We start from the raw sequence: 17956 nt of genomic DNA, 5'->3' as shown, positions 1-17956 counted from the left end.
TATCAGTCGTGGTGCACTGGCTGGAACGAGAAATAGCCCAGTGGCCTCGCCGATCGCTGTAAGATAAACAGTATCTAACGGTCTCTCCTGTTGTATTTTTGTTTATGATACGAAGTCAAAAAGTTTTTTGTTTGTTTAACGACACCACTAGAGCACATTGATTAATTAACCATCGGCTATTGAATATCAACAAGATGCTGCCATGATGTCTATTCACGAACAATTAGGGCTGCACGTATCCCAGTGGTAAAGCGCTAGCCTGGCGCGCGATCAGTCTGGGATTGATTCCCGTCGGTGGGCCCATATAGCTATTTCTAGTATCAGCCAGTGCACCACGACTGGTATATCAAAGACCATGGTATGTACTGTCATGCCTGTTATATGGGATAGTGAATATAAATAATAGATCCCTTACTACAAATGGTAAAATGTAGCGGGTTTCCTCTCTAAAGTCATTTAAAAATTACCAAATACCTAATATCCAATAGCCAATGAAGAATAAATCAATATGCTCTAGTTGTGTTGTTAAACAAAACAAAACTTTAAACTGTAACGGACACTGAATACTAATTTCCGTTGATTATACCGTGTGTTTGGTGCATAGCTCAACAAAATTAATAGTCCTGTTACTTATGACGTCATAGAACGTCACCCCGGTGACTGCTTGTCTGATACAGGTCCGCGTCATGCGGACAAATTTGGGAGTAACAGACGAGCTACTAGTATGTCCTTTATGAAGAAATTTGTGACGCAAACCACGAAAAGGTTTGTACAAAACGGCAGCCCTACTCACTCCAGTTCTGGCGGCCTCGAGGCGAGTTCGACCCAGGTGTCTGGCGAAAAGGTGCCGGATAGAGGTGAGCAAGAAAACAGTGATGAGAGGTCGTCGAAGAAAGGAATGATGACAACAACAACAACAACAGAAAACCTGGACGACGATCTTGTCGATCTGTTCTCCATTCAGGCAAATTACAGCGTGAAGCGAGATTACCTTAATCATAAACTCGAGAAAGCCAGGTATAAATACTATAATAATAATAATAATAATAATAATAATAAATAAATAAAATAATACCCCAAACCCCCCACAACCCCCTCCCCATAAAACCCCCACAAACCCTCCCCCCACAGGCCCATACGCAGACATTTATAGGGGGGTGGGGGGTGGCGTGGTGCGTAATCGACGGCCCATAGGGCCGGAGTTGCTAGTGGAGTCCTGGGGCATACCCCCCCCCCCCCCGAAATATTTTTAAATCTAGAATGCAGAAGATGCATTTTCCTGCATTCTGGGAAATAAATTTGAAATGTTTCTTTGCCTCAAAATATGTCAAATTTTATACAGTAATTGTAGAAGAAAGGTTATTACCCCATTTTTTTTTTTTTTTTTACACATCCACGGACGGACCTCGGCAGACTATGGGGGGTGCGTACGCACCCCTCGCACCCCCCCCGCGTACGGGCCTGCCCCAACAACAAAGACAAATCCCCCCCCCCCCCCCCGCGTACGGGCCTGCCCCAACAACAAAGAAAAATCCCGTGTAAGAACGGTGTACAGCAGTAATTAATTGCACACGATTTGTTTTCTTAGATAAGCTTCATTGTATTCGTTATCACCGTAACACTTTTGTAAATATCTTTTGTACTCTTACCGTCAATATTAACTGAAATATTGCATTTATATTATGGGTTGTTGCAAAATCAAGTGTACGACGCGCACAGTATGCCGGTTTTGACTAGTGTATGATTTCAATACCCACCCAGTGTACGATGCACACACTATGCCGGTTTTGACTAGTGTATGATTTCAATACCCACCCAGTGTACGACGCGCACACCATGCCGGTTTTGACTAGTGTATGATTTCAATACCCACCCAGTGTACGACGCACACACTATGCTAGTTTACTATGCCGGTTTTGACTAGTGTATGATTTCAATACCCACCCAGTGTACGATGCACACACTATGCCGGTTTTGACTAGTGTATGATTTCAATACCCACCCAGTGTACGACGCGCACACCATGCCGGTTTTGACTAGTGTATGATTTCAATACCCACCCAGTGTACGACGCACACACTATGCTAGTTTACTATGCCGGTTTTGACTAGTGTATGATTCAATACCCACCCAGTGTACGACGCGCATACCATACCGGTTTTGACTAGTGTATGATTTCAATACCCACCCAGTGTACGATGCGCACACCATGCCGGTTTTGACTAGTGTATGATTTCAATACCCACCCAGTGTACGACGCGCACACTATGCTAGTTTACTATGCCGGTTTTGACTAGTGTATGATTCAATACCCACCCAGTGTACGACGCGCACACCATGCCGGTTTTGACTAGTGTATGATTTCAATACCCACCCAGTGTACGACGCGCACACTATGCTAGTTTACTATGCCGGTTTTGACTAGTGTATGATTCAATACCCACCCAGTGTACGACGCACACACTATGCCGGTTTTGACTAGTGTATGATTTCAATACCCACCCAGTGTACGACGCACACACTATGCTAGTTTACTATGCCGGTTTTGACTAGTGTATGATTTCAATACACACCCAATGTACGACGCACACACCATGCCGGTTTTGACTAGTGTATGATTTCAATACCCACCCAGTGTACGACGCGCACACTATGCTAGTTTACTATGCCGGTTTTGACTAGTGTATGATTTCAATACCCACCCAGTGTACGACGCGCACACTATGCTAGTTTATTATGCCGGTTTTGACTAGTGTATGATTCAATACCCACCCAGTGTACGACACGCACACCATGCCGGTTTTGACTAGTGTATGATTTCAATACCCACCCAGTGTACGACGTGCACCCATCATTTAAAAGGGGGCGGGACGTAGCCCAGTGGTAAAGTGCTCGCTTGATGCGCGGTCGGTTTGGGATGGATCCCCGTTCCCCGTCGGTGGGCCCATTAGGTTATTTCTCGCTCCAGCCAGTGCACCACGACTAGTACATCAAATGCCGTGGTATGTGCTATCCTGTCTATGGGATGGTGCATATAAAAGATCCCTTGCTGCTAATCGAAAAGAGCAGCCCATGAAGTGGCGACAGCGGGTTTCCTCCCTCAATATCTGTGTGGTCCTTAACCATATGCCCGACGCCATATAACCGTAAATAAAATGTGTTGAGTGCGTCGTTAAATAAAACATTTCCTTCCTTCCTTCCATCATTTCAAAACACATATACCGTCTAATGCATGGTTTTAATACACTATTTTTAATATTTCTTTCAGAGCACCATTATCATGGAACCATATGGTTGTAAACATTATAATTAGGCAAATACAAGCTTCATTGTCGTAATAAAACACTGTTCAGACAATAATCCATCTTCAATATTACCAATACTAAACTGAAAGCTTTGTGAATTTTCAAAGAAGTTGAAGTGTGTAGTACAACGTATAACTGTGTCCCTGAGTGAGGATCGAAAAAGAGGGCAAATGTATTTCAGTTGCTACGGTCATGACTGTGCCAGAAACATTCAGCATTTCTTTGCAACTGATACAAGTACCACGTATGAGAAATAGCCATGAAAATACAGGGGCGTAGCGTGAGCTGGACCTGGGGTGGTGGTGGGTGTGTGTGGTCGAATATGAACCAACTGGACCTTTTCTGTTTTATTTTTGCACCACCAGAAACTCCATATGTATAAACCTGTTTGTTTTAGTTCTGAAAGCGGACCATTTGCTTCACCGGAGGGGGGGGGGGGGGGGGGGGTGGTGGTGATGGTTCCCTCCGAACCCCCCCAGCTTACGCCCCTGAAAATAACCGATTACATAGGACCGATGAAATTGTAATGTTTGTCTTGTCAGTCAGCTATTTTCGTGAATACACTCGTACCGTGTGGCGTTGCCACTAGAGGATATAAAAGTAGTTATAAAAGAAAGCCAAAATTGGCAAATAGGTGCCAATCGTAGACACGGGCTGGTCAATCTAATTAAAATTAGCTCCACTATTACACGTGGATTTAACACCAGCCAGTTGGAGCTCATGTCCACCAATCAAAACCTTACTTGCAGAATCCTGCCAGTTATTTAAAAATAATTTGAAAACATTCCGAATTATCCTGAGGGTATACGACATGTTTCGTGTGAATTATGAATGCCTTAAAACATGTTTTATTTTATAAAATAAATAATTTGTAATGTAAAACTGAAGACTGATTTAGTTTTTTTGTTTTTTTTTATAAATAAATAAATAATTTTTAATGTAAAATTGAAGACTGATAACCCACCCCGTACGTATTGGTATGGTTCGCTGTACTGCGGCCACTAAAATAGACTCGCCCGATATTTTTAGAATTTTTATGCTCCCAAATAACGTTATAAAAGGCGAAGTGTGATTGGTCAATATTTAAATTATTATTTACAGACGAAATGTTACCTGGACATTGGGGACTACGCAGTGTTGTTAGTTTTAAATCACTGGCAGGATTCTGCAAGTAAGGTTTTGATTGGTGGACATGAGCTCCAACTGGCTGGTGTTAGATCCACATGTAATAGTGGAGCTAATTTTAATTAGAATGCGGGCTGGTGCGCGTCGTACACTGGTGTGTTCACAGGGCTCGTCTTTGGAAGCGAAATGTGCAGTTGCTACTAAACAGTAAGTTTAGATATTTAACATGAAGATTAAATGATCATCTACGTAAAAGGTTATGTATTCAGTTTTAGATGCTATGAATGGCATTGTGTGTTTTTTGTTGTGAAAGAGAGTTGAAGTGCTTCTGTGGACACCTAATCAGTGCTGTTTATTTGTGCTGTTCGTGAATGGCAAAAGGAAAACATGCGATTTTCGGAATGAATGTCAACTAAACTGTATATTTTAACAGCCTAAAATTCATACAGATTAGTTAATTATGTATTGAGATATTTTTTAAATGTCACGGTAATAACGAAAGAAATTCTTACTTTAGTGATCAAAATCAAACATTTACTGGTGTGCAATTAACCCTTGCCGTACACAGTTCCTACGGTGTGACAAACAAACAGCAACAAAAAAGATTAGGTCCTACTTTGATAAACCCCAGTCCTTACTGCCACAACTCACACAATGAAGAAACAACAACAATATATGAACAACATCCAAGGGGAGAGTAGTAGGAGTGTCCACCCCCCGAATTTCGAAGTGACGGTAAATTGAGAATACAGCGCATTTATGGGTTTTTAGTTTTGGAACAGGTCATACCTTTGTCATCTTTGTATTTAATTGGAAGATTACTACAGATAATGCATGTTAGTGTACTTTTCAATGTTACTCGAAGATTACTACAGATAATGCATGTCAGTGTACTTTTCAATGTTACTCGAAGATTACTACAGATAATGCATGTCAGTGTACTTTTCAATGTTACTCGAAGATTACTACAGATAATGCATGTCAGTGTACTTTTCAATGTTACTCGAAGATTACTACAGATAATGCATGTCAGTGTACTTTTCAATGTTACTCGAAGATTACTACAGATAATGCATGTCAGTGTACTTTTCAATGTTACTCGAAGATTACTACAGATAATGCATGTCAGTGTACTTTTCAATGTTATAGGTGGTACTCTTTTTCTAATGTTAAATGTGTCGTTTTACGTACATTGCATCTGAATGTTCAATGTGTCGTTTTACGTACGTTGCATCTCCTTCCTGAATGTTCAATGTGTCGTTTTACGTACGTTGCATCTCCTTCCTGAATGTTCAATGTGTCGTTTTACGTACGTTGCATCTCCTTCCTGAATGTTCAATGTGTCGTTTTACGTACGTTGCATCTCCTTCCTGAATGTTCAATGTGTCGTTTTACGTACGTTGCATCTCCTTCCTGAATGTTCAATGTGTCGTTTTACGTACGTTGCATCTCCTTCCTGAATGTTCAATGTGTCGTTTTACGTACGTTGCATCTCCTTCCTAAATGTTAAATGTGCTCGTTTTACGTACGTTGCACCTCCTTCCTGAATGTTAAACGTGCTCGTTTTACATACGTTGCACCTCCTTCCTGAATGTTAAATGTGCTCGTTTTACGTACGTTGGATCTGAATGTTAAATGTGTCGTTTTACGTACATTGCATCTCCTTCCTAAATGTTAAATGTGCTCGTTTTACATACGTTGCATCTCCTTCCTGAATGTTAAATGTGCTCGTTTTACGTACGTTGCATCTCCTTCCTAAATGTTAAATGTGCTCGTTTTACGTACGTTGCATCTCCTTCCTGAATGTTAAATGTGCTCGTTTTACATACGTTGCATCTTCTTCCTGAATGTTAAATGTGTCGTTTTACGTACGTTGGATCTGAATGTTAAATGTGTCGTTTTACGTACGTTGCACCTCCTTCCTGAATGTTAAATGTGCTCGTTTTACGTACGTTGCATCTCCTTCCTGAATGTTAAATGTGCTCGTTTTACATACGTTGCATCTCCTTCCTGAATGTTAAATGTGTCGTTTTACGTACGTTGGATCTGAATGTTAAATGTGTCGTTTTACGCACGTTGCACCTCCTTCCTGAATGTTAAATGTGCTCGTTTTACATACGTTGCATCTCCTTCCTGAATGTTAAATGTGTCGTTTTACGTACGTTGCATCTCCTTCCTAAATGTTAAATGTGCTCGTTTTACGTACATTGCATCTCCTTCCTGAATGTTAAATGTGCTCGTTTTACGTACGTTGCATCTCCTTCCTGACTGTTAAATGTGCTCGTTTTACATACGTTGCATCTCCTTCCTGAATGTTAAATGTGCTCGTTTTACGTACGTTGCATCTCCTTCCTGAATGTTAAATGTGCTCGTTTTACATACGTTGCATCTTCTTCCTGAATGTTAAATGTGTCGTTTTACGTACGTTGGATCTGAATGTTAAATGTGTCGTTTTACGTACGTTGCACCTCCTTCCTGAATGTTAAATGTGCTCGTTTTACGTACGTTGCATCTCCTTCCTAAATGTTAAATGTGCTCGTTTTACGTACGTTGCATCTCCTTCCTGACTGTTAAATGTGCTCGTTTTACATACGTTGCATCTCCTTCCTGAATGTTAAATGTGTCGTTTTACGTACGTTGGATCTGAATGTTAAATGTGTCGTTTTACGTACGTTGCATCTCCTTCCTGAATGTTAAATGTGCTCGTTTTACGTACGTTGCATCTCCTTCCTGAATGTTAAATGTGCTCGTTTTACGTACGTTGCATCTCCTTCCTGAATGTTAAATGTGCTCGTTTTACGTACGTTGCATCTCCTTCCTGAATGTTAAATGTGCTCGTTTTACGTATGTTGCATCTCCTTCCTGAATGTTAAATGTGTCGTTTTACGTACGTTGCATCTCCTTCCTGAATGTTAAATGTGTCGTTTTACGTACGTTGCATCTCCTTCCTGAATGTCAAATGTGTCGTTTTAAATACGTTGCATCTCCTTCCTGAATGTTAAATGTGTCGTTTTACGTACGTTGCACCTCCTTCCTGAATGTTAAATGTGTCGTTTTACGTATGTTGCATCTGAATGTTAAATGTGTCGTTTTACGTACGTTGCATCTCCTTCCTGAATGTTAAATGTGTCGTTTTACGTACGTTGAACCTCCTTCCTGAATTTTAAATGTGTCGTTTAAGTACGTTACATCTCCTTCCTGAATGGTAAATGTGTCGATTTACGTACGTTGCATCTCCTTCCTGAATGTTAAATGTGTCGTTTTAAATACGTTGAATCTCCTTCCTGAATGTTAAATGTGTCGTTTTAAATACGTTGCATCTCCTTCCTGAATGTTAAATGTGTCGTTTTACGTACGTTGCACCTCCTTCCTGAATGTTAAATGTGTCGTTTTACGTATGTTGCATCTGAATGTTAAATCTGTCGTTTTACGTACGTTGCATCTCCTTTCTGAATGTTAAATGTGTCGTTTTACGTACGTTAAACCTCCTTCCTGAATTTTAAATGTGTCGTTTTACGTACGTTGCATCTCCTTCCTGAATGTTAAATGTGTCGATTTACGTACGTTGCATCTCCTTCCTGAATGTTAAATGTGTCGTTTTAAATACGTTGAATCTCCTTCCTGAATGTTAAATGTGTCGTTTTACGTACGTTGCATCTCCTTCCTGAATGTTAAATGTGTCGTTTTACGTACTCTGCATCTCCTTCCTGAATGTTAAATGTGTCGTTTTAAATACGTTGCATCTCCTTCCTGAAGGTTAAATGTGTCGTTTTAAATACGTTGCATCTCCTTCCTGAATGGTTAAATGTGTCGTTTTACTAACGTTGTATCTCCTTCCTGAATGTTAAATGTGCTCGTTTTACATACGTTGCATCTCCTTCCTGAATGGTTAAATGTGTCGTTTTACGTACGTTGCATCTCCTTGCTGAATGTTAAATGTGTCGTTTTACATACGTTGCATCTCCTTCCTGAATGTCAAATATGTCGTTTTACGTACGTTGCATCTGAATGTTAAATGTGTCGTTTTACGTACGTTGCATCTCCTTCCTGAATGTTAAATGTGCTCGTTTTACGTACGTTGCATCTCCTTCCTGAATGTTAAATGTGTCGTTTTACGTACGTTGCATCTCCTTGCTGAATGTTAAATGTGTCGTTTTACATACGTTGCATCTCCTTCCTGAATGTCAAATATGTCGTTTTAAATACGTTGCATCTCCTTCCTGAATGTCAAATGTGTCGTTTTAAATACGTTGCATCTCCTTCCTTAATGACCGGCCTCGGTGGCGTCGTGGCAGGCCATCGGTCTACAGGCTGGTAGGTACAGGGTTTGGATCCCAGTCGAGGCATGGGATTTTTAATCCAGAGATACCGACTCCAAACCCTGGGTGAGTGCTCCGCAAGGCTCAATGGGTAGGTGTAAACCACTTGCACCGACCAGTGATCCATAACTGGTTCCACAAAGGCCATGGTTTGTGCTATCCTGCCTGTGGGAAGCGCAAATAAAAGATCCCTTGCTGCCTATCGGAAGAGTAGCCCATGTAGTGGCGACAGCGGGTTTCCTCTCAAAACCTGTGTGGTCCTGAACCATATGTCTGACGCCATATAACCGTAAATAAAATGTGTTGAGTGCGTCGTTAAATAAAATACTTCTTTCTTTCCTTCCTGAATGTTAAATGTGTCGTTTTACGTACGTTGCATCTCCTTCCTGAATGTTAAATGTGTCGTCTTAAATACGTTGCATCTCCTTCCTGAATGTTAAATGTGTCGTTTTACGTACGTTGCATCTCCTCCCTGAATGTTAAATGTGTCGTTTTACGTACGTTGCATCTCCTTCCTGAATGTTAAATGTGTCGTTTTACGTACGTTGCATCTCCTTCCTGAATGTTAAATGTGTCGTCTTAAATACGTTGCATCTCCTTCCTGAATGTTAAATGTGTCGTTTTACGTACGTTGCATCTCCTTCCTGAATGTTAAATGTGTCGTTTTACGTACGTTGCATCTCCTCCCTGAATGTTAAATGTGTCGTTTTACGTACGTTGCATCTCCTCCCTGAATGTTAAATGTGTCGTTTTAAATACGTTGCATCTCCTTCCTGAATGTTAAATGTGTCGTTTTACGTACGTTGCATCTCCTTCTTGAATGTTAAATGTGTCGTTTTACGTACGTTGCATCTCGTTCCTGAATGTTAAATGTGCTTGTTTTACGTACGTTGCATCTCCTTCCTGAATGTAATATGTGCTTGTTTTACGTACGTTGCATCTCCTTGCTGAATGTCAAATGTGCTTGTTTTACGTACGTTGCATCTCCTTGCTGAATGTAGTATGTGCTTGTTTTACGTACGTTGCGTCTCCTTCCTGAATGTTAAATGTGCTTGTTTTACGTACGTTGCATCTCCTTCCTGAATGTAATATGTGCTTGTTTTACATACGTTGCATCTTCTTCCTGAATGTTAAATGTGCTTGTTTTACGTACGTTGCATCTCCTTCCTGAATGTTAAATGTGCTTGTTTTACGTACGTTGCATCTCCTTGCTGAATGTAATATGTGCTTGTTTTACGTACGTTGCATCTCCTTCCTGTATACTGACGGTGTCCTTTTTATATATTGCTCCCCTAGCAAAAGCCTGCATTCACCCATAAATAAAACTTCAAAACATTAATGCCAGCTTTCATGAACCTAACCCTTACTCCCATAATAGAGCCTATGTACAAACAACACCAACATCATCATCATCATCGTCGTCGTCAATACACCACCATCATCATCATTAACATGTCCATCGTCATCAACATCACAACCACCACCACCATCACTACCACTATCAACACCTCCACTATTACCATGACTATCAACACCACACCACCATTATCACCACCACTATTACCACCACCACCACCACGCCTACCACCACCACCATCAACACCACCACTACCATCACCATCACCAACACCATACCACCATTATCACATCACTATTACCACCACCACCACTACTACAACCATCAACACCACTACCATCACCATCATCAACACCATACCACCATTATCACATCACTATTACCACCACCACTACCATCACCATCATCAACACCATACCACCATTATGACATCACTATTATCACCACCACCACCACCACCATCATCACCATCATCGTCATCAAAACCACCACCACCATCAGCACCACTACCACCACCACCATCATCAACACTATACCACCATTATCACATCATTATTACCACCACCACCACCACTACCATCACCATCATCAACACCATACCACCATTATCACATCATTATTAACACCACCACCACCACCACCACTACCATCATCAACACCATACCACCATTATCACATCACTATTATCACCACCACCACCACCACCATCATCATCACCATCACCATCACCGTCATCAAAACCACCACCACCACCACCACCACCGCCACCATCATCATCATCACCACCACCACCACCATCATCACTACCACCACCACCACCACTATCATCATCACCACCACCACCACCACCACCACCACCATCATCATCATTATCATCAACAATTCCACTACAACCATCATAACATCGTCGCCAACATCAACAACACCATTATTACCATCACTATTGTCACCACCACCATCATGATCACAACCACCACCACCACATCATCATCATCGTCATCATCATCGTCGTCATCTCAACATCAATGGTAGGTAGGTAACTAGTTTAACGTGCTCATATACCAATAGGGTTTCGAACACGCCTCGGCATCAACAACACCATCATCACCATCACTACTGCCACCACCACCATCATCACCATCACTACTGCCACCACCATCATCTCCATCACTACTGCCACCACCATCACTACTGCCACCACCATCATCACCATCATAACCATCACCATCGTCATCATCATCAACACTTTCACTACCATCATCATCATCATCATCGTCATCAACACCACTATCACCATCACATCTTCACCACCACCATGATGATGATCATCATCATCAACAATACCACCATGACTACTACTACTACTACCACCACCCCCACCACTATGATAATCATTACCACCACCACCAGCACCACTATCATCATCATCATCATCTTCATCATCATCATCATCAACAATAATAACAAACAATAATAAAAACAACAAACAACTGTATTTATTTGTAGACATGGTGTTCATTTGTAGACGTATTATTTGTAGAAATAGTGTTTATTTGTAGAAGTAGTGTTTATTTGTAGATGTAGTGTTTATTTGTAGATGAAGCGTTTATTTGTAAACGTACTATTTATTTGTAGACGTAGTGTTTATTTATAGACATGGTGTTTATTTATAGACGTAGTGTTTATTTATAAACGTAGTGGTTATTTGTAGACGTAGTGTTTATTTGTAGACGTGGTAGACGTGTTTATTTATAGACATGGTGTTTATTTGTAGAGGTAATGTCTATTTGTAGATGTAATGTCTATTTGTAGACGTGTTTACATGCAGACGTAGTGTTTATTTATAGACGTAGTGGTTATTTGTAGACGTAGTGTTTATTTGTAGACGTGGTAGACGTAGTGGTTATTTGTAGACGTAGTGTTTATTTGTAGACGTAATGTTTATTTGTAGATGTAATGTCTATTTGTAGATGTAGTGTTTATTTGTAGACGTAGTGTTTATTTGTAGATGTAGTGTTTATTTGTAGACATAGTGTTTCTTTGTAGACGCCTGGAGAGGAAGATGAACGCGCTGAAATGGAACGTAACTCAGCTGTGTCGTGAGACTGAGGCGGTCAGTCGACTCATAGAGGACTCTGAGGCACAGCTTCCGGTTCTGCTCAAAGAATACGTTTCCAGACGACATGAACTGGAAGAAAAGCTAAACATAGGTACAGTTTAAAGAGACGTGGCCTTCCTTTAGGCTGCTGCCATTGTTAACATTGTTCAGATTAACATAATTATTTTAACGAAAAGCTAAAGTTTGTCTTGTTTAATACCACAAATACAGCACACTGATCTATTAATTATCAGCCATTTGATGTCAAATCTTTCGTAATTCTGAAACCTATAACATTTTTCCATTAACAGCAAGGCATCTGTAATATGCACTTTCCCACAGACATGGCAGCACATACCACTGCCTTTTGTATATCAGTTGTGGGGTACTTGTTGAGACGGGAAAAATATTTTGGCTAAATTTGTGTCTTAATACTTCGTAACAAATCTCATGATGGTGTCATCAGATATAGATGAGTTGCACAGAGACAGCAAACTTGTCGACAACACCCGGCTGGCGCCATAACGTTATGGAGAATTTAGCTCAACTGTACGCCCCAAGTCAGTCAGTCGTCCTCTAAAGGTTATTCATTAAAAAAAAAAATAGCTTTCTAAGAAAATGAAATGATTTGGTTGTAATAATTATGGGTATTTAGTTGAATGTACGTATAAAGTTTACATTTCATAGAAAAATTTAAGTAATAATTTGGCAAAAAAACCCCGCTATTATGCAACTGTGATATTGCAAATGGGTAAGGCAGTTAAGGAACCCTTCCCAGACGCTTGAGCAACTAAACCACAAACAACACACACCATGTAGCAGGTTTTCTCTAAAGTTTGTGTCGAAATTTACTAATGTGCTCAAGTAATGTCGTTAAACAAAACATCATCATCATCATCATTATTATAATTATCATCATCGTACAAGTTAAATAATCAAAGGTTCCTTACTAGGCCATTTCAAATGATTTAGCTAATGTGATATTTAAATCGGGAATTTCGAGTTTACTATTTAGTCATCATCATTATCATTGTCATCACCACCACCACCATCACCATCATAATCACCATCATCATCACCACCATCATCATCATCATAACAACCACCACCACCACCACCACCACCATCATCCTTCTTTTTTTCCACTTGTCACAAGTGATTAGATAACTAAAAGAAACAACACATAAAACCAATATAAGTTTGCTACATTTATTTACATCAGCAAATAATAATCATATACACTCACACATTTCAATCATTACTCAAACCATAGGCCTATTCGTCATACATCAATGCACACTAACACAACTCCTCACACCCAAACCTTTCTCTCCATCACACATTTAACAAATTTCACCAGTCACCATCTTAGTACAGATGATCACCACACTACTCAATATTAATTACACACAAATACTAAATGTATTAAGTATATATCACATCACACACATAGCACCATGTAATATTTAAAATATTACGTATTCAAAATAAGATATCAGTGTCCACTTGTGACTTCATATATCTTCATTAAAACAGTTCTTTTATAAACCAAAAGTCACTTATTTATATCAACTAATTAAGCAGTATTGCACATACCACTTTCTTCCATGATCAACTATCACTGCTAATGTTTCAACACATACATGAGCACGTTGTTAACTAATACAATTATGAACTAATTGCACAACTTATCCTTCTCTTCACCTTCCGAATTCACCACACCTCCATTATTATACTTGCACAGTATAATAATAAAATTACAAAACAACAACCCGTTGTTTACTATATAACCCGAACATAGCTAATAAATAGCCCACACATGGAACTTCATTTCCACATTACCACCGCACTGCACTCTCTCGTGTACCCCTCCTCCACGAATTCACCAAACCTCCACAAGCTTGACTCAGCCACATCTTCATTCAGGCAAGCCATCTCTACATCTCTGGATACATCTTCACACAAGCAAGCCATCTCTACATCTCTCAGTACACTACTTCTGTACCATCTAGAACAGATACCTCTTACAGTGCTGTAACCAAGATACACTTAATTACTATGATGTAACACCTTATTATTCCATACACTTTATATACCAATCAACTTCATCTCTTTACTCAATGTCCACATTATACAAGTTATACTAAATATTCGTTATCCACATCTTTATAAAGTTAATGTCATTACCATAGTACTACACTTTAACATAATACAATTATGTTTTATAACCATCACAAAATAACAATACATACTAAATATCAAGTATTTAATTACTTACGGTTAAGCATTAACCCGAACTATAAACACCAAAGTCTTTCACAAACTTCTGTCCAACTTGTACAACTCTTGTTCACTATTCTCTCTCAAAAATAAATCACACTGCCCCAAACAATAACTAAGTCATCTCTTTTATTCACACAGTCAGCTTTTCAGTTACCATCCACTCACTCCTGCTACAAGCTATAACAATACAAATTCCTACCTTGCCTAATTAATCCCATACCAAGAAACCTTTAGTTTCACGATCCAAGCTATGACTAATCTATTCCATTTCTCTCAACTGTACAACCTGTATTACCGTATAATTGATAATAAGTATTATACTATAAACTTCATATGTACAACTAAAAATACCACATGTGTACTAATAAACATAGTATAGTAAATCTACAAATAATTACTTTCAAATCACATTCTGCTCTGATTACCCTTGACTTGTGACACCCCTCTTCAGTTTTAGAGAAAACAAAAGAGGGGGACATCAAGAAAAGAGAACCCATTATGTACAAGAAATACTTGGCCGTGAAAACCACACAAGACGTCAACCAATATTTGAATCTGCTTCAGAACAAGCAGAAAACATTGATGTATCTGGAGCTGCTGGCTCTCCGGAAACACGCCTCCTTCCAATTCGGCCAGAAAGCTTCGACGAGCGACAAATGTCGTCTTAAACCTCCGGCAACACCCAGGAGGCCTCCAAGAGAAAACCTGCAGTCGGTGTACCAGGAATTGCTTAAAACCTTTGTGCAACTGACTCCGATTAATCCACCTTCTCCAAGCGACAACGCTGTAGAGAACAGTCTTTCGGAAACCAACCAATCGGGGGGCGAAACCGAATTAGGCCTGTTTTCATTGGCCAGCTCTTCGGAACAGAGGGAGACAGATGGAGCCAATGACGTGAACCTGACGCTAGAATCCGAAGTTTGATCAAGTTGATTCCAAAATGTAATAAGGATGTTAGAAATCGATTTGAAACCGATTTCAAAATGTAACAAGATGATTAAAATCGATTTGAAACTAATCTTAAAATGTAATAGGAATATTAGAAATTGATTTAAAACTGATTACGAATATTAGAAATAGAAAAAGTGTAGATTGAAACTAACCTTTTAATTCAACTGTATTGTATTAAATGAGGTGTCGCTTTGTAATATATATTTAAAATGAGTAGTTTTATATTATAATATAATATATGGAATCTATTTATCTATTACAGTAGTTTTGTGTTATAATATAATATATGGAATATATTTATCCATTACAGTAGTTTTATGTTATAATATAATATATGGAATCTATTTATCCATTACAATACTTTTATGTTATAATATAATATATGGAATCTATTTATCTATTACGTATTTTACTATTTATTTATTACAGGAAACTGGTTGTTGTCTTATAATTCTGCATGTTGAAATGTATTAGTCAGTTAATCAGTTGTAATGTTGTATTCTTTATGTATTTTTAAAGTCAAAGTAAACAGCTGATTTAACTATTATTATATTAAGATCGTGTATTTCGAAATGTATTTATATTATTTAACTATTTAGAATATATTATCAGTATCATTTTCTTGTTGTGACGCGACATTCATCGTTATCCGTTCGCGGCAATGGCTAATCCGTGTCACGTAAAATGTATTAGTCGCCATATCTTCACATAAAACCAGGTTTTCAGATGTTGGAATTTAGCGAGCATTTTTATAGTTACATGCAATTTGATAAAAAGCTGACTTGAAAATCAAATACATTTGCTTAAAAAGAGTTTGCTTTGTTATATTTTGATTGGCCAACTGAAATGTGAATTTGACTACAGATTTAAAAAAAAGTCATTAAATTGCTTCTAATGTTTTGACTCCATCCTAAACTCTACATTGTGGTGAAGTGTTTAATCATCTTGGACCTAGTAGACGAAATGTGATGGAATCGTTTCGGTTTCACCCAGAACCTATTTTAAAATTTTACAAGATGTAGATTTTTCTTTCAAATTTTAATATACTTACCCATATTTCTACACAGCTCTGTACACTGTTTTTAACTTAATTTTAGAATGTTTATAATGATGTCGATGATCGATTCATTGTGTATTACATTTGTTTGACACTCAATAGCCATGCGCGTCTTCGGGGGGCGGGGAGGGGGGGGGGCTTGGGGGTCGAAACTCCTCCCTGCTCAATCAAATGTTCTTTATTCTCAAAATATTTTCCGGAAGACTCGACCCCCCACCCCCTATAAACTTCGGTCGCCGCAGTCGAGACCACCCCCCACCCGCCCCTCTTGTAAACTTCCTGCACACACACCAGATAGCCGGTGTATTGCTTGTGCTGAGATGTCGTTAAACATTCACTCACTTATTCCAACGGAAACTCTGCAGGGTAGCGTGTATCAAAAACTCTGCAGGGTAGCGTGTATTAAAAACTCTGCAGGGTAGCGTGTATTAAAAACTCTGCAGGGTACCTTATATTAAAAACAAATGTTTATTAATTTTCCATTAGTAAATGATGATATAATATAGTGAGGCGAGATTGCAGATTTAATCAGTTTAACAAAATGGCTTCCAATCAAGTTTTGTTTTCTTCTTTTAATTTCATTCTTGAAAGGCCATTCAAATAATCGAGAGGGTTGATGGGTTTGTAAGTCCAGCCGTTATGTAGCGTTACAAGGGATGGGTGTACAGAACAGCATTACGCAACGCACTTTTTTAATAAACGCTCTGTCACGACACCAATGTTTACATTGGTAAGTTATAACTAGAGGTATACACACAATAACGATTATAAATCAGTTGAAAAAAGACAATGAAATGCATATCAGCGCAGTCCGAAAAAAAAAAAAAACAGTACCGGTACGTTAAAATTATATTACACTCGCGCATGACTTGGACGTACGTGCGCGCGCGCGTGTGTGTTGAGAGGGAGGTTTTTAAAATTGTTTTATTTATGGCCCAGATCGCAATAGCAATGTCAGGGTTGGAGCCCTGATGCACTGCTGTACATATACATCTGACAAAATAACATGACACATTAAAGCATAAGTTTATATACATGCCGACAGAGTGTTTTTCTAATCTGGGATTTTAAATCAAAAAGAGCAAAAGAAAAGAGGAAGCAGGAGAAAAAGATAGAGCAACATAATAGTGCTGCAGAAGAGAAGAAAAATCACCATTATTGTTAAAGATTGTTGTCCATGAGTGCCTGTTTTTCCATGTCTCAAAACAGGTAATTCAGTAAAACAATCATTATGTGAACATTTATGCTAAAGTATATTGTGTGCAAGCCTTAATTATTATCGAACAGATTAAACCATGGAGCCCATACTTTGTTAAATGTTTCGTAATTACAACTTTTATACAGAATAAATCTTTGTATTTCATATTTTTTCTAAAGCATGTCTTATTACGGCGTTGATTTCTAAAGCTTTATTCTGATATTTTGTAACATACACGTAGTATTTTATGTTAATAATTAGCC

The 17956-nt window shown here is 39.0% G+C and overlaps 1 protein-coding gene across 1 annotated transcript; it reads left to right on the top strand.

Annotated features, from left to right (window-relative positions):
* Window positions 1-653: 653 nt before the first annotated feature.
* LOC121368883 lies at window positions 654-16250 on the top strand. The gene is made up of 3 exons (XM_041493644.1): window positions 654-1017; window positions 12153-12316; window positions 14939-16250. Exons 1-3 carry the CDS (start codon window positions 725-727, stop codon window positions 15409-15411), a joined length of 930 nt encoding a protein of 309 aa, XP_041349578.1. The 5' UTR covers window positions 654-724; the 3' UTR covers window positions 15412-16250.
* Window positions 16251-17956: the final 1706 nt, after the last annotated feature.

This window comes from Gigantopelta aegis, chromosome 1, assembly GCF_016097555.1.
Source record: "Gigantopelta aegis isolate Gae_Host chromosome 1, Gae_host_genome, whole genome shotgun sequence".
Lineage (NCBI taxonomy): Eukaryota > Metazoa > Mollusca > Gastropoda > Neomphalida > Peltospiridae > Gigantopelta > Gigantopelta aegis.
Note: the sequence above shows the minus strand (reverse complement) of the source record. Positions and strands in the feature narration are given on the sequence as shown.

Bases quoted from the DNA above. Each gene is read 5' to 3' on its own strand.
- LOC121368883 (XM_041493644.1), top strand. From the start codon at position 725: ATGTCCTTTATGAAGAAATTTGTGACGCAAACCACGAAAAGGTTTGTA. The intron at 1,018-12,152 runs GTATAAATACTA...GTTTCTTTGTAG, and splicing joins CATAAACTCGAGAAAGCCAG to ACGCCTGGAGAGGAAGATGA. The intron at 12,317-14,938 runs GTACAGTTTAAA...ACCCCTCTTCAG, and splicing joins GGAAGAAAAGCTAAACATAG to TTTTAGAGAAAACAAAAGAG.